The sequence below is a fragment of the Berghia stephanieae genome, chromosome 4 (assembly GCF_034508935.2).
Source record: "Berghia stephanieae isolate SIO BIC M18660-M18661 chromosome 4, UCSD_Bste_1.3, whole genome shotgun sequence".
In the NCBI taxonomy this organism is placed as follows: Eukaryota; Metazoa; Mollusca; class Gastropoda; order Nudibranchia; family Aeolidiidae; genus Berghia; species Berghia stephanieae.
In genome coordinates this window covers 65,042,234-65,052,357 of record NC_088363.1, presented here as the reverse complement: position 1 = coordinate 65,052,357, position 10,124 = coordinate 65,042,234, and the positions used below count along the sequence as shown (strand labels likewise).

The 10,124-nt window shown below is 35.7% G+C and overlaps 1 protein-coding gene across 3 annotated transcripts in view; it reads right to left on the bottom strand.

The window, feature by feature from the left end:
• Positions 1-661: 661 nt before the first annotated feature.
• Positions 662-10,124, bottom strand: part of LOC144971033 (uncharacterized) — a 41,857-nt gene continuing 32,394 nt past the window's right edge. For 2 of the 3 annotated variants that reach the window (XM_078911349.1, XM_078911350.1), the window contains exons 11-15: positions 10,109-10,124; positions 8,677-8,920; positions 7,406-7,504; positions 5,122-5,289; positions 686-4,539 (exon numbers count right to left, since the gene is read on the bottom strand). The exon at positions 10,109-10,124 is cut by the window's right edge and continues 33 nt beyond it. In XM_078911349.1, the coding sequence (XP_078767475.1) occupies positions 4,449-4,539; positions 5,122-5,289; positions 7,406-7,504; positions 8,677-8,920; positions 10,109-10,124 (618 nt within the window). In that variant the 3' untranslated portion in view covers positions 686-4,448. Of the gene's footprint in view, positions 4,540-5,121; positions 5,290-7,405; positions 7,505-8,676; positions 8,921-10,108 lie in introns of all 3 variants that reach the window. The other variant, XM_078911351.1, reaches the window with a different exon arrangement.

The window sequence follows — 10,124 nt, the reverse complement described above, 5'->3', positions numbered from 1 at the left end:
GGTGTAAATTCCAAGAGCACGCTATCGATGTATTTAGTTTGAGATTACATAAATGTCTCACCCAGACACCAGCACAAGATCCCACGAAGAGGAATACACTCAAATGTTTACATTATACATTCAAAATAACAAATATAACAATACATAACAGAGAGATGATTTACAGGGAAAAAAATATCATCTTCCAAAATAATAACTATGCATTTGACTGTTTCCCTCCCAGCCAGTCACTACGCCCAGGGCCAGTGCAAAGACTAAAAAGACAGAATGCAAATTGGAAACAGATATAAGGGGATAGAAACCACAGTAAGTGCCACCCTGCCCACTATGGGAGGCCGGGAACCCCACCCAGTCAGCCTGTCTCGACTGGGGATTGAAGTAGTAGAGATAAAGATGTTGATGTGGTAGTGGTGGTTGTACTAGTAACAGCAGTGATGATGGTGTGATGGTGATGCTTGTAGTAGTAGTGGTAGTGATGATGATGTGCTGGTTGCTGTTGGAGTAGTTGGGATAGTGATAATGCGGTAGTGGTGGTTGTAGTGATAGTGGTAGTGATGATTACGTGTGGTTAGTGGTTGTGGTAGTTGTGGTAGTGATGATGACGTGGTGTTGGTGGTGCTTGTAGTAGTATTAGTTGTCTTGTGTTTTTATGTGTTTTATGGTGTATGTGACCCATTTAGGTCAGTTTTTTTGTTTGTTTGTTGCTTTAGGTCTCTTCCAACACAATTGAGGTTATATGAGAGACCGCTGAAACAAAAAAAAAAACAAGCAATCTAACAAAAATAGTACAAATGTAAATCAAAATCATAACCTAAAGATATCATAAGCTAAATTATAAATAACCAAGAACAAACAGGCAGAAGATTTACAGAAAAAAAAATATCCCCTGTCAAAAATACAATCACAAACCAAAGAAGCAGGATAGGCTAGTAAAGAGAAGAAGAAACGACATCACTATCGGATCGTATACCCATGCGAACATCATAGGTATATGATTCAAGGGTGATGCTCCCATCCAACCACCCGCTCAGCACCAGTAAAAAGGAAGGAAATGAGATGGTCAAACAATTATAGACTTACAATTAAAAGCATACGAGAAAAATTAAGACAAACGGGAACAATTCAAATAGGAAACGATGAAGATTTCAAGAGCACACTATCAGTGTACTGAGTTTGAGATCACTTAAGTCTCATCCAGACACAAGCACAGAATCCCATAAAGGGGAATGCACTCACATGTTTACATATCAATATACATTCAAAACTAAAAATGAAACAGTACATAACAGAGAGATGATTCACAAAAAGAAAAATATCTCTCAAAACTGTACATTTGTCTGTTTCCCTCCCTGTCATGGTCAGGACACAACTAAGAAATCCTATTCCAAAGACAAAGACAGAAAGCAAATTCGGAAACATATAGAGGTGGATAGAAGACACAGTAAGTGACTGCTTGCCTACTATGGGGGGGGTAAAAAAAGTCGTTATCTCATGGTAGTTGTTGTTGGTGATGATAGCTGTTATAGTATTGGTAGTAATGATGATGTGATGGCGGTAGTAGTCTTGCGATGGTGGTGGTGAGGATGATATGGTGATTGTTGGAGTTGTGATAATAGTATTTGTGATGATGATGATATGGTGACGATAGTAATAAAAGTGGTAGTGATTATGATGATGATGATGATGATGATGATGATGTTGTGGTGGTGATGGTTGTGGTAGTGGTAGTTGTGTTAATAATATGGTAGTGGTTATGGTAGAAAATGATGAGGTGGCTGAATTTAAAGTAGTAGTGGTAACGATGATGATGTGGTGGTAGATGTTATGATAGTAGTGTTGATGATTTGGTTGTAGTAATGATGATAAACATAATGATAATGTGGTGATGGTTGTAGTAGCAGTGTTTTTTTTATTTTAAGGGTTTTACAGTGTTTGCGACACATTCAGATCATTTGAGCGTCAGTCGAAAGGAAGTAAATGTGAAAACCCAAAATTCTAGATTTACAATTGAAAGCATAAGAGAAAAAGTAAGACAAAGGGGAATGGTTCAAAAAGATGTCGATTCCAAGAGCATCCTATCAGTGTACTTAGTTTGAGATCACCTAATAGTCTTATCCAAACACAGGCACAAGATCCCACTAAGAGGAATAAACTCAAATGTTTACAAACCATTATATATTCAAAACAAAAAACTTATCAATAAAGATGTTGTGTGCTTGGCTAAGAAACTCACAACATTGCCATCCAGATATCTTTTGTTTGTTTTTGTTTTTAAGGGTTTTACGGCGCTTGCAACACATTAATGTCATATCAGCGCCAGTAAAAAGGAAGAAAATGGGATAGTAAAAAGTTCTAGAATTACAATTAAAGCACCCAATAAAGGGTAAGACAAAGGGGAATTTGTTCAAATAGGAAACAGATGTAGATTCCAAGAGCACATTATCAAAGTGATTAGTTTGAGATCACCTAAAAGTCTCACCCAGACACCAGCACAAGATCCCATTAAGAGGAATACACTAAAAAAAATAATACATAACAGAGAGATGATTTACAAGGAAAAAAATATCTCCCAAAAACTAAAACAATACATTTGACTGTTTCCCTCCCAATCAAGGACTCCGACCAGAGTCAGGACAAAACTAAGTAATCTCATTACAAAACAAAGACAGAAAGCAATTGGAAAACAGATAGGGGGATAGAAGACACTGTAAGTGCCTCGCTGCCCACTATGGGAGGTCAGGAACCCCACCCCTCCAGAAATATTATGGACCAACACACAAAAATCTATGTGTAACCTTGACTGTTTATAGTCTGGTTAATACAGTTTAGTGAGAATTACTCATAAACATGGATGGCAAAAAGCAATAACAAAAATCTGAGCAACGTCAACTTTGTTCTATCACATAACAGAGAGATGATTCACAAGGAAAAATAAATTCTAATACTCCACATTTGACCGTTTCTCCCTGAGTCCGGCAAGGGTCAGGATAAAACCAAGTGATCCCACATTTAGGTCATTTCAGCGCCAAGGAAGAAAGTAGGATTGTAAAAAATAAATTTAGATTGATAATTGAAAGAAAGCACACGGGTAAAAGTAAGACCAAGGGGAATGATTCATATAGGGAACAGATGTAGATTCTAAGAGCATGCCATCAGTGTTGAGATCACCTAAAAGTCTAATCCAGACACAAGCACAGGATCAGGATCCCACTAGGAGGAATGCATTCAAATGTTTACAAACCATTAATATATTCTAAAAATAAAAAATATTACATAACAGGGAGATGATTTACAAGGAAATAAAAACATCATCCCCCAAAACTAATACTACACAGTTGACTGTTTCCCTCCCAGCCAAGGACAAAACCAAGTAACCCCATTTCAAGTCAAAGACAGAAAGCAATTCGAAAAACATATAGGGGGATGGAAGATACAGCAAGTGACCTCCTGCCCACCAAGAGAGGTCAGAAGATCTCACCCAGTTGTGGTGGTAGTGATGATGATGATGTGGTGGCTGTAATAGTGGAAATAATGATAATGATGATATGGTGGTGGTTGTAATGATTATCAGTGGTGGTGGTGGTTGTAGTGATGTATGTGATACTGTGGTGGTGGTGATAGTCTATTAGTAGTGGTAGTGATAATGATGATGAGGTGGTGGTTGTAGTAGAGGTGGTAGATGATGATGGTGAAGTGATGCTTGATTTAGAGGTGGTGATATATGATGATGTGGCAGTGATCGTAGTAGTGGTAGTAGTCTTGTTGATGAAGTGGTGGTTGCAATGGTGATGATGATTTGGTGGTCGTTGTAAGAGTGATGATGGTGCGGTAGTGGTCGCAATAGTCCCGAAAGTGATGATGAATATACAATGGTGGTGCTTGTATTGGTGGTAGTGATGATGACATAGTGGTGTTTGTGGTAGTGATGAGTTTTTAGATCCAGACCAGAATTTTGAAAAATAAATCATGGCATCGGAAAAACCAGCAAGGCATTATACAGGCTTGACAAAAAAACTGACCCACAGGAAAAAGCTGACAATCTAGCATCAATGTACCGTGTCTGATTGAAACTCATATCTAGCAAATCATTTGCCTATAGGTTTGTTGTATATAAACAAATATTGATAAAACAGGTAAACAGGTTTACCAAAAAAAAACCCAAGAAAATAAAGAAAAGGAAAGACATGAGGGTACAAATAGCTGGGAGATTTTTAAAATGAGCACAACAATTAATCAGAAGAAAATCTCTCATACTCATCATTTTTCTTATGTCTACTTTTTTATCTTTTCCGATGTGGTTTCATTCACAATGTTATCACAAAATTTGGGAAAATATCGACATTTACATAATCTTCTCTTTATTAGAGATATATTTTCAACCCAAGATGTCACAAAATTATAATTAAAATGTCATACTTTATGAAAAGAGCCAAGGCATATGATGCTCTTCACGATCTCTGTGTCGTAGCATACAGCGGTGTGGCTTGGAAATCATGAATCATTTTTTTCAATGTTTGAAGACCAGAGTAAATTTGAGGCCTGAAAAAAAAAAAAATTTAAAAGATTAAAAAAAAAAAAAATAGATTGCAAGTAAATTCTTGTTGACCTAATTTGAATATATGAAATTTGCTCGAGAGCCAGTGAAAAAAACTTATCAGTTCAATGAAATAATAATGAATATTATTCAGCTTATTGATTTTTTTAAAATTTAAATGATAATGACAATAATTATCTTTATTGTCCCAATGAAATAATAATGAATATTATGCAGCTTATTGATTTTTTTATTTAAATGATAATGACAATAATCATCATTATTGTCCCAAGAGGCAACCATTGTTAGTTTACAGCTAAAAAATAAAGAACACACCAGCACACAACATAAACTCTTTTGTGATATCTCCCTCCCCCCCCCCCCACTCTCTCTCTCTCTCTCTCTCTCTCTCTCTCTCTCTCTCTGTTTTTTTTCTCTCTCTCTCTCTCTCTCTCTCTCTCTCTCTAAGTAGTCCCAATATCAAAATCATCAACTGCCCATTAGGTTTGTAATCACCAGACAATACAACTGGTATTGTGAAAATGTGGCAAGGTTTATTATCCCTTCATTCTGGTTTTAACTGTTACCTGTTGTTCACTTCTTCGAAATAGACAAGAAGATCCTCTTTAAGAATAAATTCAGTTCGATCTGGGTAAGGGACATCATAGCCTTTAGTGAAATTATTTAGAGTTTTACATAGTATTTGAAAATCCATATGAAAATTCCTGATGTGAATTGGTGAATGCCCAAGGCACCTGAAATGAATGAATAAAATATATCAAACTTACAACTTACATCTTGGGCTGAAAGCTAATGTAACATTCATCATATTTTGTTTGCAATGACTTTTGCTTTATCAAAAAATGTTGGGTTTTTTTTTTTTGGTATTTTGTTTTAGCTTTTCTTATGTTGGCAGTTCTCTGAGCTCAATAAATAAAAAAGGACTCGTGAACAATAAGACTAATTTTGAATCTGGTTAGAGGTAGAGGGGGGGGGGGGGGGGGGTTATCTGACACCTTTGTCCCCTAAGTAGCAATTGAGTTGCTGTCAGTTTAACGCCACAGCATGTTATCTCCATGGATCTGATGACTCTGGTAGACTACTTTTTTTCTTAGTTATATAACAACAGATTTACTCAGTCTGTTATCAAGAGATGCTGTAAATAATTGCCACAAGTATTTTATGTCCACACATGAGGAATTACTGGGTGAATGTTCATGGTGTCAAGACAAGATGCTGGATTTTATGCCGACGAAGGTGACTTTGGTAAAAAATGACATACCAATACCATCATCATCAGAAAAGAGTAAGTTTTTGTTCGGTGCATGTCTCATGAGTATAAAGCGACGTGTACCTATATGCAGGTCTGACATCTGAACCTGAATATGAGCCTAGTCTAACTTTGTAATGGGCAATATTTTGCTTTGAGATTTCCATTACAACAAAAAATGAATTGGGTTATCAGACCTGCACATAAGTGCACATCCGTTTAAATCCATTGATGGTTTGAGTGTTACTAAGCATTAACCAATCAGAATATTTCCTCCCATTTAGCCCATTCAATTTTTTCAAATGCATACTTAATGTTCTTACTGTTTTGATATTGGTTGATTTGGTCTCACAATATTGCATGCTTTGTCTGTCCCCCTTTTTTATATTGTTTCTTTATTATGAGTCACTACTATAATTTCTTTGACTGGCTCACCCAAGTACCTTCAGATCCATTGATTTTACCAGTTTTACTACTTGCAAGAAGTTAGCCATTTACAACTACCTTCATAATCTTTTTAGGGGCTGGAGGGGGGGTAGATGGTGTGAGAATGAGCCATTAATCTCAACCCATTAACCTCGTCAATGAGAAGGGTTAATCCTGCGAGTGTTGTTCAAACAGAGTCTTTAAACAGAGTCAAGCACACGGCAATCACCAACAAAATCATAAATATGCATAACTTAAGTATGTTTGAGGTGTGTATATTCTAGGTGGTCTTAATCATGTTGATTTTGATCTTTAGACACACCGTTCCCTACTATTTCATTGCATTTACACTCGCTCTATCAACCCAGATTTTCTATCTAAATTTTAATTGGTACAAAAGGAAATGTTTTACCACAGTACAAAAAAACAAAAACAAAATAAAGAAAAAACAATCAAATAACCAATGAAAATGAAGAGCCATTGATAACACGGTGGTTCTTGCAAGGCAATGTGTTAAGGAGAGGTTATTCATTATGTTTACCAATGTGTTTACATATATCCCTTGTATATAAATTATGTCAAAAGTGACACCTCGGTTGTAACGAACATTGACCTCCAGCCCTTTGACTTCGTCGTTACCAAGGTGCACTGTACCAGAAACTAGAAAACAAAAATGTTCTTGTATCAAAGAAACAGGAAATGTTTCTAACAACAAGAAATGAAGTGAGGAGGAAAAAGCCAGAAGACAATAGAGAATAAAAATTTCGCGGTGGCGATGGGGGCTTGAACCTGCGGCCTTACTGGTACAACAACTCTGCCTGGCCGGGGAGAGCATGACTATACCGTTTGAGCTATCGATGGCTGCAAAATTTTTATTCTCTATTGTCTTTTGGCACTTTCCTACTCACTTCATTTCTTGTTGTTAGAAACGTAGGTGTCTGCTCCACTCACTTTTCTGAATTAAGAAATGTTTCTGGAGCTTCTCTACTCCCTTCATTTCTTGTTATTATTAACATAAGTCACAGTTCCACTTATTTTTCTTTTATCTCAAGAAATACTGATAATTATGGCCAGGAACCAAGACAAAAACAACTTCAAGACATGAAAACTAAGATCTCCGAAATACATAACGATGGGAAAAACTACCAACTAATTCTTATGTTGATTATACTGACCTTTCAAACTGCTTTTGTAGAATTTCTGTATGAAAAAATACATTCTTCACCAAATTATTAACTTGTGGAGTTGGAGGAGATTTATAATTAACATCAGACCTGCAAGACCAAATGTAATTATGAATCAAAAGTGACACCTCACAGGATTCTTTTAATACCATTTATCAAAATTGAAAATGAGTCGACTAAACTATATCAAATACCCCCCCCCCCCCCTCCCCTCCTTCTATTGAATTTCAGCTCATGAAATGTATCCATTAAAATTCATCAAAAGGGAAAACAAAACAAAACAAAGAAGGGGTAAAAAAAAGAGAAAAAAAAAAAGCACCCCCAAAAACGTAGATGTGCTATCGAAATATAATAGCACTGTACATATGTCACCCCGTCCGAATCGTCACTGATGATGTCAATAATGCCAAAATGCCCCCCCCCCCCCCACCTTCCTCTTTGGTCTAATTGCCCCCTCCCTCTTTTCTTTGGTCAAATTGTGCACTCCCCCATTCTTCTATTCTGACCCCCTCTTTTATTGAAGTTAGGCCAAAGTGCACATCCTTTCTTCTATTTTATACACTTGAGTAAAATCTGAATTGGATGCTGGAAATGGTCCTTTTAGTGAGGCAAAATAATGTGACAGGGTGATCATTTTTTTCCATGTCCATGTCGCCTTTACTGTCATCATATCAAAAGAGACTCTGCAATCCATTAGAAGTAGGGAATGCAGATTAGCAATTGTAAAAAAAGAAAATAATCACCTTTATAAATATTAAACAGACCAATGACAGTGAAAAAAATATCTGTAAATGTCATTTAGCATGCTGTTTTATTAAATGTAAATAATTAGTATTTTTATGAAAATACTTTACATCTATTAAATTATGAAAAGAGTCAAAAGTAGTGACTAGACAATACACCAACAAAAATTGGATTAAACAACAAAAGCTACGAGTAACCCCAGGCCAAAAAAAATAAAAATCACAGAATCATCATGTCAACAAAATTTTCAAAATAGACAACACTTAATTTACTAATAAGAAACTAAACATCTTGTCAGTAAAAGAAAAGTGCTGCAATGTCTTTGTGAGACCAATCATAGAATACAATTGTCAGTTGTAGCATAGAACACAATGGACAGAAAAAGATGACAGATGGATGCTCAGGGAGGTCCTATGTTCCACAAGGAGCGAACAGGATTAAGTCAAGTCATATTAAAATTGAAAAAAAAAACTCCAAAAAAGCAGACAACTGAAAACAAATTTCTAAATCAATCATACCAGATAAATGAAATCAAATCCCATATATAGCAAAGTTTCTTGTGTACACGATCATTAGAAAACCTAGGATGATGGAGGTCTGATTGAGCAGTACTGGTTGGCTGAACAAGCTGCTGAGGCCTAATTTGTGCCACTGGTAGGGTGAGTAGTGGTTGAGGTACTGTTGTTGTTCCACCTTGAACATTTGGCCGAAGTCCTTTGTTTTTCACTGACTGAACTTCTGATTGTTTTGTTGATGTTCCTCCTGAGTACAGAAATCAGATAACTTTTTATAAAAGGTAAATCAGAGATAGTCACATTGAAATAAAAAGGAAAGATATCTGTCATCCTTTTACATAAATAAGAATTAACAAATATTTTCAAACTCTAGCAGCAATTATACTATGGGTCAGCCATGTATTTTAAAGCTATTCCAACCATTATAAAATTTTAATCGACTTGGGTTTCTTGGGTTGCTTGATTTGTTTAGTTTTGTAGTTATTCCTTTTTGTTCTTTTTCTATGACTGTGTGTGTGTGTTTGTGGAGGGGTGGGAGAGAGAAAGACTTGCATTATTTTTTTCAATTATGAGACAAAAAGGGAGACAAAGACGTGATAAAAGGGACTGGATATTGGATATTCAAATGCGATAAAGGAACTTTTACTCAGAACCTTTGAGGTGTTAAAAAAATAAAGTAGTCAATTTGACTTAACAAATGATTTTCTTTGTCTACTAAACTTGAGCTTTAATTCTCCTGCCCCATCTTTTATTTTTAAATTTCAAGCAGGTCCAACTGCATTTTACAAAGAAAAAATGCAGGACAAAGAGAATTAGTTCCAAAAAATAAAAATAATGAAAAAGCCAAGCAGCAATCCACCTATATGTCCAGCTTAGTCTTATATTAACATTGATAACAGCACAGAAAGGACAAGAACTAATAGAGACATGGAAGGGATAACATTAACATATAGTGATTATTCCTCATTTATCCACCTCATTAAAGCCTATTTTGTATTGAAACCCTCTACTTTTTTCTTTATTTTTCTTTCTTTACTCCTTTGGTAATTTTACATTTTTAATTTTCAAAGATAGCTATGCCTCTCATGCCATTTTCAATAAATAGAAACTCACATTCATCACTCAGAAATCAATAAAACATTATTTGAATTGATTTTTCGTGCATTACACATCCTTACTTTTTAAAAAAAAGGTGCAGAGACATGCATCTCCGAAATCAAATCAAAATTGAATGATCATTGAGCAGAAATCTATTTCCCTGCCAAATCCCTCCTCCTAACCAACTATATTCACCCAATAACCCACTCTGGTTAATGAACTGGTCATATTCTCACGAAGGGCAGGTTAATGGCTGCTGATTACTATATTGGGGTATAGAACAGAACTAGTTCTATGCTATCAAAGTTGCATTTCATATCAGTTTATCATTACATACCATTTCTTACTGTAGA